This window comes from Arachis ipaensis, chromosome B9 (assembly GCF_059453495.1).
Source record: "Arachis ipaensis isolate K30076 ecotype BB chromosome B9, ASM5945349v1, whole genome shotgun sequence".
Lineage (NCBI taxonomy): Eukaryota > Viridiplantae > Streptophyta > Magnoliopsida > Fabales > Fabaceae > Arachis > Arachis ipaensis.
The window spans coordinates 85271413-85291471 of record NC_142444.1 but is presented as its reverse complement, the minus strand read 5'-3'; the positions used below and the strand labels follow the sequence as shown (position 1 = coordinate 85291471).

The window sequence follows — 20059 nt, the reverse complement described above, 5'->3', positions numbered from 1 at the left end:
TGCACCAAGGGCTACGCTTTTGACTTTTGGGAATAGGCTACGCTTTTCAATTGATGCTGTTCAGGACCAAAGGCTACGCTTTTCAGCTTTCATTCTTCCAGAATAGGCTACGCTTTTCAATGCTACTGCATCACTTATAAAGCATAGTCCCATTATATACCATAGCTACTTTTTATAAGCGTAGCCTTAAGTCCCTCTTTTTTTTTTGGTATACTATAGCTACTGTATATAAGTGTAGCCTTAGGTCTCTTTTTTTTTCCTCTATACTATAGCTACTATATATAAGTGTAGCCTTAGATCTCTTTTTTTTCTGTTTGTATATATATATATATATGTATAATTTTCTAATAATTATTAATACAACATAATAATTAATAATATGATTACATGTATAATAATTTTGTATTTTTATTTAAATAAGTTGAATATTATAAAATAAAAATAAATACATAATTATACTAAATAATTTTTTTAAATAATAAAAATCTCAGTGCAGGACTTATGTAGCAAAAGGCATCCAAGCTTTTCAAATATGACAAAGGTTGCACTCCCTGAGGAATCAATAACTTTCACCTTAATTCTATACCTATTTTTATAATATATACAAATGAAATAATCAACATAAATAAACCTCATACCAACACTATAACTTCAAAGAAAACAAATCAACATGCTTTGAAGACTTTTCGCAATAGTATGACCCAAGCTTCAGAACAACTTCAGTGCCATATCTATATTGAGCAATAAACCAATCAAGTCCACCAATCACTCCCATAATTGTACCATACACAGCATAATCACCATCCTAAAAGAAAAGTAACAATAAAAAGGGCATTAGTATTTAATTTGGACTTGAATGATGAACATAAAAAGAAAGTGAAAAATAATAAAAAATGACTAACCTCTTTACATTCCTTCAATTCTCCAATTGTCTTCCGAGGTGTAATCTCGAGAAAATCTTCTGCAAGTGAGAAATAGTGATCACATTTTTTAGCACTATTTGATTTCAAAGATCATATAAAGAAAGCAAAATTTTAGATATTATGTAAAGGAATATAGCAATACTATAGTATAACCATGAAGCTTTCAAAAAAAGGTTGAACCTCGTATTAACGTTGGAAAGGGGTTTCTGACTAATCAGAAATCTATCAAAGTTTTGTTTATGCTTAACGGTGCTATCAACCTATTGCAACAATTCGGCACAACAAAAGGGAAATAGAAAATTTAGTTAGCAAAGACAGTAAACTTCAAGATTAAAAGAAACAGAGGAGTGGCGGCAAAGACAGCAGATGCTGGTGGTGCTGGGTGAGCAGTTAGAAGATGATGGCAACAGAAAAATCACGCATTATAGAAATCATAGTAACAACCTAAATAGAAAATCATAGTTAAAAAAAATATGAAAAAAGAAAAATAACAAGAACATGAATCAACTAATAGAATCAACCAACAGAATATAATCACAGTAGTAACAAGTTAACTAAAATAATTAAAAAAGAAAACTCAAGTAATAACAACATAAATTAGAGATGGATAGCACTCGATATAAGCAGAAAGACAGCAAATCAGAAATCTATGAGAATCTGCAGGCTGTGTTTATAGAAATGGATAACACTCAAGATATATAAGCATAAACCTTCAAACCTTGTCCCAATTGAAACTATTTGTGCTGACTTAACTTAGAATTTTAGGAACATGAAGCACAAATCAAAACACATGAAATTAGTTAACAGATAGAGTGAAGAGGAGGTACCTGTTCCATCATGGATGCCATTCTTCGCTGATCAGCTTCTAGAAGTGATTCAAAACCAGCTAACATGCTCTTATCCATGATTCAACCAGGGATTTTGGAGAAGAAACTCAAACCCAAGGAACGAAATTAAAACCAGTTAACTAATAATAATATAGGATGAAACTAAAGACCAAAAAGAAATAGAAAGCAAACAAAACTTAACTAAAGATGAAGCAGAATTTTGTGCAGAAGATTAAGCCTACTAGTTCTTCTGGAAATTTGTGTAGCTTCCTCTGAATTCATGTTTCCCTTGCAAGCTGCATCTGAATCACAAATATCAAATCAAAGATTAGGATTAATTTCTATGCAAACCATGACAAGATGCTATCAATTTTTGTAACCAGTAAGAGAATTATTGCCTGATGATAATTGACTTTGGAATATGCATTGGTTCCCTTGAGTTCTAGGAGGATTATTGATGAGCGGATAATTTATACGCTTTTTGACATGGTTTTTAGTATGTTTTTAGTAGGATCTAGTTACTTTTAGGGATGTTTTCATTAGTTTTTATGTTAAATTCACATTTCTGGAATTTACTATGAGTTTGTGTGTTTTTTTGTGATTTCAGGTATTTTCTGGCTGAAATTGAGGGACTTGAGCAGAAATCAGATTCAGAGGTTGAAAAAGGACTGCTGATGCTGTTGGATTCTGACCTCCCTGCACGCAAAGTGGATTTTCTGGAGCTACAGAACTCGAAATGGCACGCTTCCAATTGCGTTGGAAAGTAGACATCCAGGGCTTTCCAGCAATATATAATAGTCCATACTTTGACCAAGAATAGACGACGTAAACTGGCATCCAACGCCAGCTTTCTACCCAAATCTGGCGTCCAGCGCCAGAAAAGGAGCCAAAACCAGAGTTGAACGCCCAAACTGGCACAAAAGCTGGCGTTCAACTCCAAGAAGGACCTCTACACGTGCAACACTCAAGCCCAGCCCAAGCACACACTAAGTGGGCCCCGAAAGTGAATTTATGCATCAATTACTTACGCATGTAAACCCTAGTAGCTAGTTTATTATAAATAGGACCTTTTACTATTGTATTAGACATCTTTGATCAGCTAGAGATCTTTGATCAGTTGTATGCTATCTTAGATCACAATTGAGGGCTGGCCTCTCGGCCATGCCTGGACTTTCACTTATGTATTTTTAACGGTAGAGTTTTTACACTCCATAGATTAAGGTGTGGAGCTCTGCTGTTCCTCAAAGATTAATGCAAAGTACTACTGTTTTCTATTCATTTCATCTTATTTCGCTTCTAAGATATCTATTCGCACCCAAGAACATGATGAAGGTGATGATTATGTGTGACGCTCATCACCATTCTCCCCTATGAACACGTGCCTGACAAACACTTCCGTTCTACATGAAATAAGGTAGAATGAATATCTCTTAGATCTCTTAATCAGAATCTTCGTGGCGTAAGCTAGAATGATGGCGGCATTCAAGAGAATCCGGAAAGTCTAAACCTTGTCTGTGGTATTCCGAGTAGGATTCAATGAATGAATGACTGTGACGAGCTTCAAACTCGCGAGTGCTGGGCGTTAGTGACAAACGCAAAAGGAGGGTGAATCCTATTCCAGCATGATCTAGAACCGACAGATGATTAGCCGTGCTGTGACAGAGTATGTGAGCATATTTTTCACTGAGAGGAGGGGATGTAGCCACTGACAACGGTGATGCCCTTGCATAAAGCCAGCCATGGAAAGGAGTAAGACTGATTGGATGAAGATAGCAGGAAAGCAGAGGTTCAGAGGAACGAAAGCATCTCTATTCGCTTATCTGAAATTCTCACCAATGAATTACATAAGTATTTCTATCCCTATTTTATTAATTAATTTTGAAAACCTCATTATCAATTTATATCTGTCTAACTGAGATTTGCAAGGTGACCATAGCTTGCTTCATACCAAGAATCTCTGTGGGATTCGACCCTTACTCACGTAAGGTATTACTTGGACGACCCAGTGCACTTGCTGGTTAGTTGTATCGAAGTTGTGAACCATGGTATTGGCACCATGTTCTTGGCGCCATTGCCAGGGAAAGAAAGAGCCATGAATTTTACATAATCAAAGTGTAATTACGATTGCGTGTACCAAGTTGCTCACGTTGCCAGGGATTGTTTGAGCCTGGACATCACAATTTCGTGCACCAATTATCTTGGAGCATTCAAGTTCTTGAATCATTAATAGAACCTGAAACAAGAAGAGGAATCAATCACTTTAGATATTAAATAACTAACAGCATGTAATTCATAAGGGTGAACTCACTTTAGCATGTAATTCATAAGCCACGTCATCATCTCTATCTTTAGATATTAAATAACTAACAACATAAAAAACTAGTCTCTCGTACAAGGTAGCTTGTCCCTGTCACAACTCACAACTGAACTCTTATTATGTATGAAAAATTAAAATTTGGAGTAAGCAATGCAAATTAAATTAGCCAGTAAGAATAGTAGTAAATAAATATGGAAGCAATGCAAATTAAATTAGCTAGTAAGAGACGTCACTGAGGAATAGAAGCTCTCCCTTGCATTGAATCAAAACCCATCATGTCACATCATCATGATGAGTGCAAAAAAGAGATTATAATATAAATTAAATTTTGGTGGTTACAGCAATAATAAGAATGGAATTAGCATTTCTTTGATAAAACATGATTTAAACCCAGCCAATGTAATTATCATTAGTACATCCATGAGACTTCTAACCATCATAATCAACAATGGAAATCTAATCATTAGTAGGATCAATTTAATCATTGGAATTTCCATCGCTGCTAATTGGAGAACACACCCCATGTTATGAGTTAAAAATTACCATTGGCTCTGGTGATTGGTTAGTAGCTCGAGACCATTTCTTCAAGAAAGCTTGAGTATTGAAGACCTGAGTGGAACTATTTTCCTGATGCCAAAATAGGAAAAAAGAAGAAAATGAACAATGAAAGGTCATACCAAAGTTTTCTCATGGAAGATTGAAAACTAAATTCTTGAAACAAGAACTAGAATATTCATACTAGGAAATTTCGATAGCCACTTAAAAGTGTTGCAAAGAACTTTAAGAATATCATCCTGCACAAGAAACATGGTGACAATAAGACACAAAAAAGTTAAACAATAAATTGGACTGTCCACAAGGAACCAAAACAATAAATTGGATGGTCCACAAGGAACCAAGAAACAACATAAATTAGAACTACAATGAGCAAAGCACAAATCATTCTTGGTATAACAGGCAGGCATCAAGTTCATCTATATGAGAAAATTTCAATATTTTATTACAAATATCAATCAGCAATGTTTAGAATAAAGTGTACCATAATATTTTCCAGGGAACTAAATTAAGAATTCATAAAAATGTTTATCAATCTAGCATCTCATTCACTTTCATATGATTTATTCAGAGACGGTGAACCTAAAAAGAATGGAAAACAATGAATAATCTACCATCAAAGGATCACCTTAACTGAAGGTCATGATCCGCTCCCCTCTGCTTAGCCACAAATTTAGTATAATGCTCAGATACACTATATATTCCAGCCTTCAATTCATCAATTCCAATTACATTGGGGTATAATAACTTGATTACCTCACCACGCAAGAAGCGGTATTCTGGCTCGGGAATAGGTGGAATTTTCTCTGATGTAGTGATACGATTATAATCAAAGTCAACAACCACCTACAAGAGATTAAAAGATATCAATTAAAATAAATGAAAGCAAAACATCATTCGAAACAAATAGAATTGCCTCACATGCATGCCAACCTGTAAATTAAGAAAAGCAAACATGATTTTTTTTTTGGATCAATAATAGAGACTAGAAAAAGTATTTTATTGTGGATTTGCATTTTGATGTGTTGCACGAGCTAAAAACTCCTCAGCGTCTGAACCTTCTATACTTGAAGCAAAGATTTACACCTAATTACAAATTTACAATATATCTAATATAGAAATAGTTATGTATAATCAAGTGCACTACCAATATTCCCAAAGATTTTATTGATAAATAAACTAAACATAGCTCAACCGACTCTGAGTCTCTGATTCTGTAGAGGAGTAAGACAATGTTCTAAAAATAATAGAATATAGCAAGAGCAGCACCTTGTAATGACCAAATGCCACTTCTTTAGAATAATCCATCATCAATGAAACAGAGTTCCAATAAAAGTCCATCGAATTCAACCACCATAACATAGAACAAACTAATTTCTCATTTGAAACAGCACCAGATAAAAAGAATGGAAAAATTAAAATCAAATAAAATAAACTACTCCATAAATCAATTAGTTTTTCCCTTGATAATGAAGAATAATTGGGAAACATCAAAACCAAAAACAAATTAAAAATAGAACATGATGCTTCTTAATTAAAAAATAAATAATCACAGAACCTCCCCTAATCAGAACAAATTCAACACAACAACAACAAGGATCAGTAACAAATTCAACTCAACTCAATTATCCAGCAACAACCACATTTATGATATGTTCAGCATCAAATTCAACTTACAGCTGACAACAAATTCTACTTCTAGAATTCTAGCAACAAATTCAGCTATGATAACTATGATAACTTTCAGGCAGCAACAAAAAACCTTCAATTCTCCAAATATGATTTACAGCAGATTAACATTAGCTAAATCATAATTTCAGCAACAAACTCAACTTTGAGCAATAAATTCAAGATGTACTAATAATTTACAGCAATAAAATTGAAAGAGAAATAACAGGGCTGAAGATAAAACTCACATAGGCAGAGAGACGAAGCAAGCGTTGATGGAAGACCCGAACTGAAGCTGAAACCCTAAACCCAGACTCAGGGCCGAGGAAGCGTTGATGGCTGAAGCAGGAAGGCGAGCTTACGAACTATGATAGAGCGCGACAGAGCTTGAGCGGCGATGACCTTGAAGCGGCGACGTGAGCTCGAGGCGGCGACGAGCTTGAGGCGGCGATGTGAGCTTGAGGCGGCGACGAGCTTAAGGCGGCGACAGAGCTTGAGGCCGTGACAAGCTTGAGGGGGCAACAGAGCTTGAGGCAGCGACGAGCTTGAGGGGGCGACCAAAGCTTGAGGAGCCGGCGACGGGCTTGAGGGACAGAGTGGCGAGAGAAGAGAGAGGTGATATGGGTTCTGATTCTAGGTTAGGGTACCTGATGTGTATTTTTGGAAAACGAATTCCAAACACACAAAACTCACCGGCAAGTGCACCGGGTCGCATCAAGTAATAATAACTCACGGGAGTGAGGTTGATCCCACAAGGATTGATGGATCAAGCAACTTTAGTGGATGATTAGTTTAGTCAAGCTAACATTTGAGTGATAATTGATGCAGCAGAAAGTAAATGACAAGGAAAATTAAAGTGCAGAAAGTAAATTGCATTGAAACTTAAAGAGCAAGAAATGTAAATTGCAAGAATCTTAAATTGCAAGAAATGTAAATTGCATGAAATTAAAAGGGAGTGGGTGCTGGAAGTTAAAAAAAAGCAGTAGATCAAGTAATTGGAAAGTTAAATTGCAAGAAGAATAAAGGAAATTAGGTACTGGGATTCATGAAATCAAACACGGAAGTGTAAATAACAATCAAACAGAGAAGTAAAAGATGCAGCAGGTTCAACAGATTTGGAAAATCACTTTAAAATCAAAACAGAGAGCAACTGGGCTCAATTGCAAAATCTAAATGAGAGGTTGAAGATCTCAGGGGTTGGATGAGACTAGAGACCAAGTCTAGATCTCAATTCCTTCCTTGATCCAACAGAGAATAATTGCAGAAGAAAATAAAGAAGAAAGCAGTAAAGAGAGTTTTGATTCAAATCACAATTCACTGAAATTATGCAGACAAGTAAACAGAGAGAATTCTCAAGGTGAGATTGAAACAGAATTTCTTTAATTCTCAACCCAAGATTCAAAACAAAAATGAAAACTAAGAGAGAGATTTCTGTATTCCTAATGCTCCCTAGTGGAGCTCGCCCGCCTAATAAAAATGAAACAGATGCCTATTTATAGGCATTTTTACAAAATGAAAATGAAATTCAAAACAAATTACAATTAAAATGAAATTTCTATTCTAACTATATCTTGTGCCTTTGAGTGGTGTCAATTGGGCCCTTGCTCTTGATGGAATTGGGTTGACAAAAGCCTCTGTTGATTGCTCTTGGAGTTGGAGAGAAACCCATTGTGAACCGGGCCATGAATCATAAAAGTTTGAGTAAAAGTTTGAGGCAAACTTTTACTCAAACTTTTTATACCAGCTGCCCTTATTTGCTGCTACCAGCGTTTCGGCTAAAGTTTGAGGTCAAACTTTTAGCCAAACGTTGGGCCTTCTTGCATGCATGTTGGGGTACTACTTTGTCTGCTTGTCAACATTGCAAATTTCATGCCCACTATAAACTATTATATATGGTTAGAAAGCTTTGAATGTCAGCTTTCTAACCCAATTGGAATCACCTCAATTGGACATCTACAACTCAAGTTATGCTCATTTGAAGAGGACAAGGTCGCTGGCCTTGGTGTGCAGCGTTTGAGGTAAAGTTTGCCTCAAACGTGGTCAAAAACGCCAGTTCTGGAGGCTCAAACATATTGTCCACCCCATACTATTATACATTGTTGGAAAGCCCTGAATGTCTACTTTCCAATGCCGTTGGAAGCGCATCATTTGGAGCTCTACAGCTCGAGTTATACTCCGTCGAAGGTGCAGAGGTCAGTTGGCCTCACTGCAGGTTGCCACCATGTTCATTTATGCTCATTGCGGGGCAGTTTTCTCCCTCAATTTTAGTGTCCACCATGCAGTGCCATATATGCTTGGAAATCTCTCGATTCCTACTTTCCATTGCTTTTTGAATCACCTCATTTGGAGCTTTGTAGCTCAAGTTATTCTTGTTGGAAGTATACCCCTTCAGGCTGTTGTGGTGTGGCGCCAACGTTTGCCAAAAAGCTTGAGGCAAATGTTGGCGCAAGCTTTTTCCTCCAGGGTGTTTGTTTTGTGATGCCAACGTTTGCCAAAAAGTTTGAGGCAAACGTTGGCTCAAGCTTTTCTCCCAAAAGTTTGAGCTAAAGTTTGAGGCAAACTTTGGCTCAAACTTTTTGGCCTCTCTTGCTCTTTGTTTTGAGCCACGCTTTTCTTCCTTTGGGCCACGCTTCTCTTCCTTGATTTGGTCATGGGCCACGCTTTTAGAAGCGTGGCCTAAGCCTCTAAAGTGTGCTCCAACTTCAAAGTGTGCCCAAAATTCCTCTTTTCTTCTTTTTAGCTTATTTTGTGCTCTTTTTGCTTCTTTTTCTTCTTATTTCCTACAAAGTTTATCAAATCAAAAGATCAAAGAAATATACCATTTAAGCACCAAAGAATGCAATATTTAAGCACTAATCATAAATTTCTTGTATGAAAAAGCATAGAAAAACATGACATGATGACATGTCATCACAACACCAAACTTAAACCTTGCTTGTCCCCAAGCAAGAAAAGAATCATGCAATAGAGATTGACAATCCAAGGTAAGAAGAATAGCAACTCAATGTTCATGGTTAGCTAGTTTTCTAAGCATGCTTCAATCACAAAAGATATGTAAATGATTGATGCTTCTATCTAGCTCAATTTATGAAATCTTTCTCTTATATTTCTTCCTTGAAACAAGCTTTTGATTTTTCTTATTAGCTTCTCCTTTTGGGTGCTTTGCCCCATGAGTTGATAACAAAGCTACGACTTCTAAATGCTTTGTTTTCAAGTATTACCACTTGATACATAAGCACCACAAGCATTTGATTAGAGGACTTCATTAAGCTCATTTTTTCTTTTCTTTTCTTGACTCTCTAATCATTGATGCTCAGAGCCTTGAGCTTTGAGGGAGTGCTTTTGCACTTTGAGCCTAACCTTGACTTCTAAATGTTTTTTTTTCAAGCATTTGGCTTGATACATAAACACCACAAGTACTTAGCAAATAAATTGCCATCGGTACTCAGAGCCTTCAGCTTTCTCATTCTTTCCCTTTTTCTTGCTTTAATTGTATTTGCTTCTTCAAGGTTTTCATGATTTTCAAAAGATTTCACAAAATGTCCTAGATGAAAACTTCAATTAAATAAAATCCAATGCAATTAAGCAACAATCAAACATACTAGCTTTCCAATACTTTTATGCACATGCTAAAATCTTCTTTAATGCCTTGTTTGTTTATGATCATGATACTTTGTTGCTTTTGTATTCACAAAACTCAAGTTGGTAATCATAATGACACAGCACCATGTTGCAAATTAAGATTCAAGTTATGCTTTATTCATACACACATGTAAACAGAAAGGATGAAGACAATCATGCAATTTAAATGCTGAAAACAAATGAGGAGAAAAGGAACTCTACAACCTTGTAGTTCATCTTCATTATTGTTGTCCTTTTTCCTCTATTCTTCCTCCTTCCCTTGCCAAACTCAGAAAGCTTGCTCATCCTCAAGTAACAATTAGAACAATGGCTATGGGGCTAAGATGGATCATGAGTGTCTTACACAATGAAAAGTTAGTAGTACATGTGTTCTAAGCAACCAAAATTGAAGGTAGTAATCAAGGCACAGGAGACAGAGACCTTGTGATTGCAAACTTAAGAAGGTGAGCATAATACTTTGCATAAAGAATAAGTGGCACACCAAACTTAGTGTGACACTTTTACTTAGAATTGATGCAAGTATCTTGTAAGGATTAGAACCAAATTTTGTTGCATAGCAACACCAAACTTAGAATGCAACCACATGTCAATTTATTTGAAATAAAACTAAATGAAAGAAACTGTTATATGTTAAATACAATCACCAAGTACAGAATATGTCATGAATAAGGGTCTCTTGGTGATGTATTAACAAAAACAGTTAATAAAAGAAAGCACTAAAAACAAGTAAATGAATAGAGCAGAGAGAGAAACTAAATTATCCAAAATGACACTGCAAGGGGCATTATGATTATGCAGACAAGTAGTGTTGCTTGAATGAATTGCATAGAAAATAAGTGGCACACCAAACTTAGAATCTTGGTGTGTCACTTTCATTTTTTGATTTGATGCAATCATCCAAAAAGATTGAAAACAATTTGTTGCAAGGCAACACCAAACTTAGAATGTAACCATATGCCAATTTATTGAAATTTAAACAAAGCAAGGAGAAGAAATGTACCTACTGTCTACCTGTTCTTTACTTTCTTCCTCTTCTTCCAATTTGTTAAGAGAAATGACTTCAAAGGAGGAGAAGTTTCAGCTACTGTCCCTTGCCTTGGCCTTTCCTCAGCAAGCTTCCTTTTGCAAATGACTTGATTGATCTTGCTTGCTGGATCAGGGACAGGATTGGTGCTCTTGTTAGTTGCCTTTACTTCTTTGAATCCAAGTCTTGGTTGCTGTGTGATTATTGGAGTTTTGTATTTATCCAGAGCCTTTTGAATTGGTGGTTCCATGTACTTCTCTGCTTCACTTGAGTTTGAAATTCTTTGGTTGTCTTTCTCACTTTCTTGCTCTTCCACTTCCTCCCTTTCACTCAACATTTGACTTAATAGCTTTTTCATTGAGGAGGTTTGTTGATCTTCCCAACATTTCTTCATCTCCTCTTCATATTTTTCAATCACAGATTCAATTGTTGAGAGTTTTTGGGTCAGGGACGTTTGTGAGAGTTGTGAGTCTTTATGTTCTCTTGTCATCTCAAGTGCAGTTTCATTTTCAACCACCTCATTCTTTATTGAAAGTTCACTTGATGCAGTAGCCTCCTCATCTTGCTCTTCCACTTCATCCTTCACATCCATCAATTGGTCTTCATCCTTACTGTTTGATGGTTCTAAGTTTCCCCTTGTTTGTTCTAAGGGCCCATTCATCTTCTTGAAGACGATTTCTTTCCAGGATGGGGATTTTGTGTATCTTTCCACTAGTTTTCTATGTATTTCAATGGCTTGAAGGTAATCCTCATCTGTTGGTTCAAGAGATGAAGGTTGAGAATAATTTTGGTGACATGGATGTATTGTGGTGAAGTTGTGTTGAGGGGTGTGGAATGAATTGTGTGATTGATGGGATGACTTGTATGGATTTTGGGGGAAACTTTGTGTTGAGGCATAATCAAGTGATGAAGATCTTTCAAATGAGAAACTGGGACGTGAGGGTGGATGCTCTTCCATTCTTTGGTGATGCTTCCATCCACCATGAGGATAATGATATGAGTCATTTTGTGGTGGTGGTTGGTATCCCATATGATTTTCTTGCTCATCTTGTGTCTCTGAAGCAAATCTCCATGAATTGGAGTTCTCAGAATGTATATTCTCTTGGTGATATTCCCAGCCACCATTAGAGATTGGTGATGGTGGGTAATATCCCATAAAATTTGTTTGATCATAAGATGAGTTGAACCCCATTTGAATTTTGTAAAACACAACACCAAAGAAAATTGAAATTCATATCTCAGAGATGAATTTCTTAGTGAAGCAATAACTCAAACACCTTGGTTTCAACTTAGAACAGAGAACAAAAATAAAGAAAATGCTTGATCTAGACTTTTCACCCACTTAATCATTGTTGATCTAAATCAATCCCCGGCAACGGCGCCAAAAACTTGATGTGTATTTTTGGAAAACGAATTCCAAACACACAAAACTCACCGGCAAGTGCACCGGGTCGCATCAAGTAATAATAACTCACGGGAGTGAGGTCGATCCCACAGGGATTGATGGATCAAGCAACTTTAGTGGATGATTAGTTTAGTCAAGCTAACATTTGAGTGATAATTGATGCAGCAGAAAGTAAATGACAAGGAAAATTAAAGTGCAGAAAGTAAATTGCATTGAAACTTAAAGAGCAAGAAATGTAAATTGCAAGAATCTTAAATTGCAAGAAATGTAAATTGCATGAAATTAAAAGGGAGTGGGTGCTGGAAATTAAAAAAAAGCAGTAGATCAAGTAATTGGAAAGTTAAATTGCAAGAAGAATAAAGGAAATTAGGTACTGGGATTCATGAAATCAAACACGGAAGTGTAAATAACAATCAAACAGAGAAGTAAAAGATGCAGCAGGTTCAACAGATTTAGAAAATCACTTTAAAATCAAAATAGAGAGCAACTGGGCTCAATTGCAAAATCTAAATGAGAGGTTGAAGATCTCAGGGGTTGGATGAGACTAGAAACCAAGTCTAGATCTCAATTCCTTCCTTGATCCAACAGAGAATAATTGTAGAAGAAAATAGAGAAGAAAGCAGTAAAGAGAGTTTTGATTCAAATCACAATTCACTGAAATTATGCAGACAAGTAAACAGAGAGAATTCTCAAGGTGAGATTGAAATAGAATTTCTTCAATTCTCAACCCAAGATTCAAAACAAAAATGAAAACTAAGAGAGAGATTTCTGTATTCCTAATGCTCCCTAGTGGAGCTCGCCCGCCTAATAAAAATGAAACAGATGCCTATTTATAGGCATTTTTACAAAATGAAAATGAAATTCAAAACAAATTACAATTAAAATAAAATTTCTATTCTAACTATCTCTTGTGCCTTTGAGTGGTGTCAATTGGGCCCTTGCTCTTGATGGAATTGGGTTGACAAAAGCCTCTGTTGATTGCTCTTGGAGTTGGAGAGAAACCCATTGTGAACCGGGCCATGAATCATAAAAGTTTGAGTAAAAGTTTGAGTAAAAGTTTGAGGCAAACTTTTACTCAAACGTTTTATACCAGCTGCCCTTATTTGCTGCTACCAGCGTTTGGGCTAAAGTTTGAGGTCAAACTTTTAGCCAAACGTTGGGCCTTCTTGCAAGCATGTTGGGGTACTATTTTGTCTGCTTGTCAACGTTGCAAATTTCATGCCCACTATAGACTATTATATATGGTTAGAAAGCTCTGAATGTCAGCTTTCTAACCCAATTGGAATCACCTCAATTGGACATCTACAACTCAAGTTATGCTCATTTGAAGAGGACAAGGTCGTTGGCCTTGGTGTGCAGCGTTTGAGGTAAAGTTTGCCTCCAACGTGGTCAAAAACGCCAGTTCTCGAGGCTCAAACATACTGTCCACCCCATACTATTATATACTGTTGGAAAGCCCTGAATGGCTACTTTCCAATGCCGTTGGAAGCACATCATTTGGAGCTCTACAGCTCGAGTTATACTCCGTCGAAGGTGCAGAGGTCAGTTGGCCTCATTGCAGGTTGCCACCATGTTCATTTATGCTCATTGTGGGGCAGTTTTCTCCCTCAATTTTAGTGTCCACCATGCAGTGCCATATATGCTTGGAAAGCTCTCGATTCCTACTTTCCATTTCTTTTTGAATCACCTCATTTGGAGCTCTGTAGCTCAAGTTATTCTTGTTGGAAGTATACCCCTTCAGGCTGTTGTGGTGTGGCGCCAACGTTTGCCAAAAAGCTTGAGGCAAACGTTGGCGCAAGCTTTTTCCTCCAGGGTGTTTGTTTTGTGATGCCAACGTTTGCCAAAAAGTTTGAGGCAAACGTTGGCTCAAGCTTTTCTCCCAAAATTTTGAGCTAAAGTTTGAGGCAAACTTTGGCTCAAACTTTTTGGCCTCTCTTGCTCTTTGTTTTGAGCCACGCTTTTCTTCCTTTGGGCCACGCTTCTCTTCCTTGATTTGGTCATGGGCCACGCTTTTAGAAGCGTGGCCTAAGCCTCTAAAGTGTGCTCCAACTTCAAAGTGTGCCCAAAATTCCTCTTTTCTTCTTTTTAGCTTATTTTGTGCTCTTTTTGCTTCTTTTTCTTCTTATTTCCTACAAAGTTTATCAAATCAAAAGATCAAAGAAATATACCATTTAAGCAGCAAAGAATGCAATATTTAAGCACTAATCATAAATTTCTTGTATGAAAAAGCATAGAAAAACATGACATGATGACATGTCATCAGTACCACGCAAAGAGGGTAAGTGAGGGAGAGAGTGTAGTATGTGATTTGGTGAAAAGGAAACAAAAAATTACTAAGTGTTTGTGAGTTGTGTTAAACTTTTTTGCAATAGATACATTAGGCATCACTTTTAAAATGCACCCAAAACTTAATAAATAGGCTACCGTCTAAAAGCATCTCCTTTGATACGAAAAGTGAATTTATAGATATCAACCTACGGCTACGCTTTATAAGTGATTTCTATAATACCTAAGGCTACACTTTTTAAATGATGCCACAATTGTGTATCCTTTTCTCTTATAAAAAGGCAACACGGGGAAAAGCGTAGCCTATTTATTCAAATGTAACTTAAAAAAAGTGTGGCTGAATGGGTATTTTTCTTGTAGTGAATAAGTGTGTGGGTCCTAACTTGCATGCGGTTTAGAACTCACACCCTAGTATTTAAAAATCATGTCACAATTATACAAAAGAAAACATGCACTTCACTCATTCTAGTGTGCTTGAGATACTTTAAAAGACTTGTAGGTTAAATCAACCACACAAGTAGTGAAGAGGCATGAAAGCATTCAAGCAAAAATCAAGCAATTGTGAAAGGGGATAAAGCATTGACATTGATTGATGTGTAGGTAGACTTAGTGAACAAAATGGTATATGAAACTCACACAATAATCAATGACACATATTGAAGTTGTTGCAACACCTAAGTGACATAGAGGTGAAATACATGGATGCTATGGAACTTAGGAAAAAGGATATAGAAGTCAAAAATCAATCACATAGCAAGCATGGTCCACAAAGCTTGAAAAGCTCAAAAATACGTCACTAGGTAAGCTTCGATCCAATTTCACAATTCCACAATCTCAATGCATAAAATAGGTGATGGTCACTTAGAACAAGCATCCTAAAAAAAATGCATTGATAATATACAATTGCCTAACAATGGATGATGAATGCATGGTGGCCAAAACATGCAATTCAAAGAGGTAAGATGCATGAAGGCAATGTAACAAGTACTTGGTATCCAAAAGAGTCAAACATGAAAAATTCCAAACCAAGTAATAAATTGCAACCTCAACAAAGGAATCCAATAATGACAATAACGAAAATGATGTTAAACTAACATCCCATTAGTAATAAGCAGCAGTAAATGGTAAACAAGATTAGTAATCCAACACTTATAATGGAAAACAAAAGTTAAACTAACTAAAAGAAATGGTGTTACATGATGCTTGGTGGTGTTGGATGATGATTTAAGAGTGGAAAGAAAAGAGAAGAAAGAAAGAAATGGAAAGAGGAGAAGAAAAGAAGGTGAGTGAAACAGGGTGATCCATGCGTGCGCGTCATGTGCGCGTAAGCGTGGATTGATGAAAATGGAAGCGACGCATACGCGTGCAGTGCGCGTACGCGTGCATGGTAAGGCAGAGCGTCGACGTGGACGCGCAAGGTTCGCGTTCGCGTGCCCTGGGGCACAAAGTTGGCACACTTCAGGCACAACTCTCGGGTGAATGTATGGGAAGTGGAAAAATTCCATCCACGCGTACGCGTACATGGCGCGTCCACGTGGATGGCCGAAATTGCTTGATTCACGCGTACGCATGGAGTGCGCGTGCACGTGGGTGGTGCTCTATTTTTCAAAATTTTTCTATGTTTTTGCACCAAACCAAGCATTTCAAACCTCCAAACAACTACCAAAACATCATAAAAACTTATTTAACCTACTAAACTACCAAACAAATTTAACAAATCAATCAAAACATGAGATTAAACCTATTTTACCAATATGTACAAAAGGAAAAATGAAAAGATGTTACCATGGTGGGGTGTCTCCAACCTAGCACTTTTGTTTATTGTCCTTAAGTTGGACTTATGGGGAACTCCTCTCAAGGTGGCTTGTGCTTGAATCCATCCTTGAACATCCACCAATGCTTGGACTTCCGTTGTGCTTCATCATTCAAAGTTAGTAACTCCAAGCTTTGATGGAGTTCTTCACAAACCGTAAGCTCCCAAAGTTGATCTTCCTTGTGCGATCCAGGATCCCACACTTTGTTTTCACACCCGCCTTGAAGTTGACTCTCATTATTAGCCCATCCGGGTGGTGAACAAGGTGAATTCTCTATAAAGTGACCAACAATCCTTCTAGACCCATCTAGGTGAGCACTACTCCAACCTTTATATCTCATATTTGATGCATCAACCATAATGAGCCTTGAATTGCAACGCCAACCACGAAACATCTTTCTTTTATGCTTCATCCCACAAAGCATCCTAAGTTGGCCATCCGTTTCAAGCAAACCATATTCAAGTGGGATAATAAAGCTAATAGAAATGAGTTTCACCCACTCAAATGAAGGTGTAGATGGCAACCTAGGCAAAGGTGAGTCCAAGGGTCTTGACAAAGCGTATTCAATTCCCATCCTCCTTTTCCTGAGGACTTCCACCTCTTTACAAGATCTCTTAATTTCAATCCTTTATTCAACAATTTTATCTAAACCTTTTCCCTTACTCAAATCATAAATAGAAGGACGAGAGAGATTTACCTCCACATTGATTTCAAATCCAATGGGGGAAGGTTTTTCATGTTTAAAGGTATCTTCACTACTAAGACTTGGTGCTTGATCTTCCTCACCAAGGGAACTCAATTCTTGCTCTATTCCATCCAAGTCTTCATATGGAATATGCCTTGAAAGGTGTGCACTTTCCTCCCTAGCATCAATTTCAATCATCTTGGAGGGGTTTTCTTCAACTCTATGTTCCCATGGAGGCTCTGCATCTCCTAAGTCTTCAACCACTTCTTCCTCTTCTTCAATAATCTCTACCTCCTCTTCTTGTTGCATTTCTTGCTTTAACTCCTCTTCTTCACCTTGGAGCTTCAAGTTCACTCCCTCACTAAGCTCCTTCGTTGCTTCTCCACATTCCACAATAGAAGTGCCTTGATCGCATAGGCTTAGGCGGGATGAGACTATGTTGCCAATGGCTTCTACCATGATAGCCGTTTTTGCTCTTAACTTCTCAAATTTCTTTTCATCCTCCTTGTGTTGCCTTAAGATATGAGATTCAAGATCCCTTAATTCTAGCATAAAGGTGATGACAAGTCATCTTAGCCTAGTTTCACTAGCCTTTTCCTTTTGTTTTCAATTGAATTATGCACTTTCTTGAGCCATAAGCAAGCCAATTGGGTAGATTTTCATGCTTCCTTTGATTTAATCAACCATGTATGAATTCATGCTATTTCATGAGGTTTTATGCTATAATTGTCACATATTATGAAAGAATGAATATCTCATGATTTTGAGCAAAGCTTTGATGTGTTTGGTTGATTAATGATAGGTGAAGAAAGCTTGGAGAAAGGTTGAAGCAAGAAGGAATGGCTAGGAGGAAGAGAGGACAAAAAGTTTGAGCAAAAGTTTGCCTCAAACTTTTGGAATAAGTGAAAATGAACCAGGGAGCAAAAAGCTGGACCAAAAGTTTGCCTCAAACTTTTGTGCAAACTTTTGGGCAAAAAGCTGGAGCAAAAGTTTGCCTCAAACTTTTTGGCAAACTTTTGGCATCACAAATCAACACCCTGGAGAGCAAAAGTTTGCGCCAACGTTAGCCTCAAACTTTTTGGCAAACGTTGGCGCATGAACAACACACCCTGGAGAGCAAAAGTTTGCGCCAACGTTAGCCTCTAACTTTTTGGCTAACATTGGCGCCATGAGTGTGCAAGGGGAGGCCAACGTTGGAGCAAAAGTTTGACCCCAAACTTTTGCCCCAACGTTGGTATCAGCAAAAGAGGGTGGCTAATGTGAAAAGTTGGAGTAAAAGTTTGCCTCAAACTTTTACTCAAACTTTTACTCAAGCTTTCATGATTCCAAACCCGGTTCAATTCGGTTCTTCTCCAAACTCTAAGAGCAATCAACCAAGGCCTCTATCAACCCAATTCCATCAAGAGCAAAGACCCAATTGAAGGCTTGAAGACCATTTGAAGAAAGTGTATAAATAGCATAGGATTTAAGTTTTTCGGGGAGCTTCCCTTTTAGTTTTCATAAAGCTTTTCCTTCGGTTTTGATTGGGTAGTTTGGTAGAGAGCTCACTTTTACATTCTAGCATTGTTGTTTTAATTCAAGAGAATTGGGGAGGAGAATTGATCTCTCTTCTTCCTTGTTCTTGCCCAGCACTCTTTAAATTTTCTTGCTTCGGATCTTGGGTGGAGAATTGAAGAACTTCTGTTTCAATCTCACCTTGGGATCTTGTTTAATTCTCTGCTTAATTGAATTTCAGTTTCGGTTAATTGCTTCTTCATCTATTTTCTTCGTTTCCTTTGCAATTGTTCTTGTTGGATCTAGGAAGGCATTGAGATCTAGACTTGGTTATCTAGTCTCTTGGGTCCTGAGATCCGGATTTCCCATTTTCAATTCTCTGTTTACTGTTTTCAAGCTCATTTACATTTCTGTTTTAAGATCCGGTTCAATTCCAGTCATCCTTTACTTCTCTGCTTGTTGCAATTTTACTTTTCCTTGTTTAATTTCTGCAAATCCAATTCCCAATTCCCTTTACAATTCAAGCCATTTACATTTCTTGCACTTTAAGATTCTGCAATTTACATTTCTTGCGTTCTAAGTTTCTGCCATTTAATTTCTTGTTCTTTAAGATTCAGCACTTTAAATTTCAGTTCTCTTTAATTTCATGCCAATTACCCATTCCCTTTACTTTTTATGCAATTTAAATTCTACAAATCACAAATCTCTCAACCAAATCTTGATTCGCTTGACTAAATCAACCACTAAACTAAAATTGCTCAATCCTTCAATCCCTATGGGATCGACCTCACTCCCGTGAGTTATTATTACTTGATGCGACCCGGTGCACACCGGTTAGTTTTGGGTGTTTTGGAGAAATTCGTTTTTCCACAAAAATACACATCAAGTTTTTGGCGCCATTGCCGGGGATTGATTAGGTTGACAATGATTAAGTGAAGTGGAGATCTAGATCAAGCATTTTTTCTTTTCTGTCCTTTAATTTTCAATTAACCCACTAACTGTTTGAATTTTTGCTTAAGCTAACTAAAACTTCATTCTAGCAAGTAGATTGAAGTGTCACTAGTTTGTGTGTTTCTTAGGTTCTGCGTGTATGTCAGGTACAAGAAGAACTACACCCACTTTTCATGAACAAGACGAAAGAACTCTCAGGAGGTTAAGAAGAGCTGAAAGAGGGAAAAATATTGTTGGAGAAGAGGAATCAGAAGAAGAATTCCAAGATATGGAGGAACATTCAACCAATCCACCTGGTGGAGCAGACAATAACAACAACAACCCACCCCAGAGGAGAGTTTTGGCCTCCTATACCTTTGCAAATGCTAGACATTGTGGAAGCAACATTCTCACCCCTAATGTTAATGCAAATAACTTTGAATTGAAGTCACAACTCATTACATTGGTCCAAAACAACTGGTCATTTGG

General features: G+C 37.2%; 1 protein-coding gene across 1 annotated transcript; it reads right to left on the bottom strand.

The window, feature by feature from the left end:
* Positions 1-471: 471 nt before the first annotated feature.
* Positions 472-1828, bottom strand: LOC107623582 (uncharacterized). The gene is made up of 5 exons (XM_088499054.1): positions 1751-1828; positions 1104-1183; positions 903-996; positions 651-805; positions 472-586 (listed from the first exon to the last, which is right to left on the bottom strand). Exons 1-5 carry the CDS (start codon positions 1826-1828, stop codon positions 472-474), a joined length of 522 nt encoding a protein of 173 aa, XP_088355180.1.
* Positions 1829-20059: the final 18231 nt, after the last annotated feature.

Excerpts from the sequence above, each read along its gene's own strand:
- LOC107623582 (XM_088499054.1), bottom strand. The coding sequence starts at position 1,828 with ATGGATAAGAGCATGTTAGCTGGTTTTGAATCACTTCTAGAAGCTGAT. Across the intron at positions 997-1,103 it reads CTTTCCAACGTTAATACGAG|TGCTAAAAAATGTGATCACT; the intron begins GTTCAACCTTTT and ends GAAATCAAATAG. Across the intron at positions 587-650 it reads GTTGATTTGTTTTCTTTGAA|GTATAGAATTAAGGTGAAAG; the intron begins GTTATAGTGTTG and ends TTATAAAAATAG.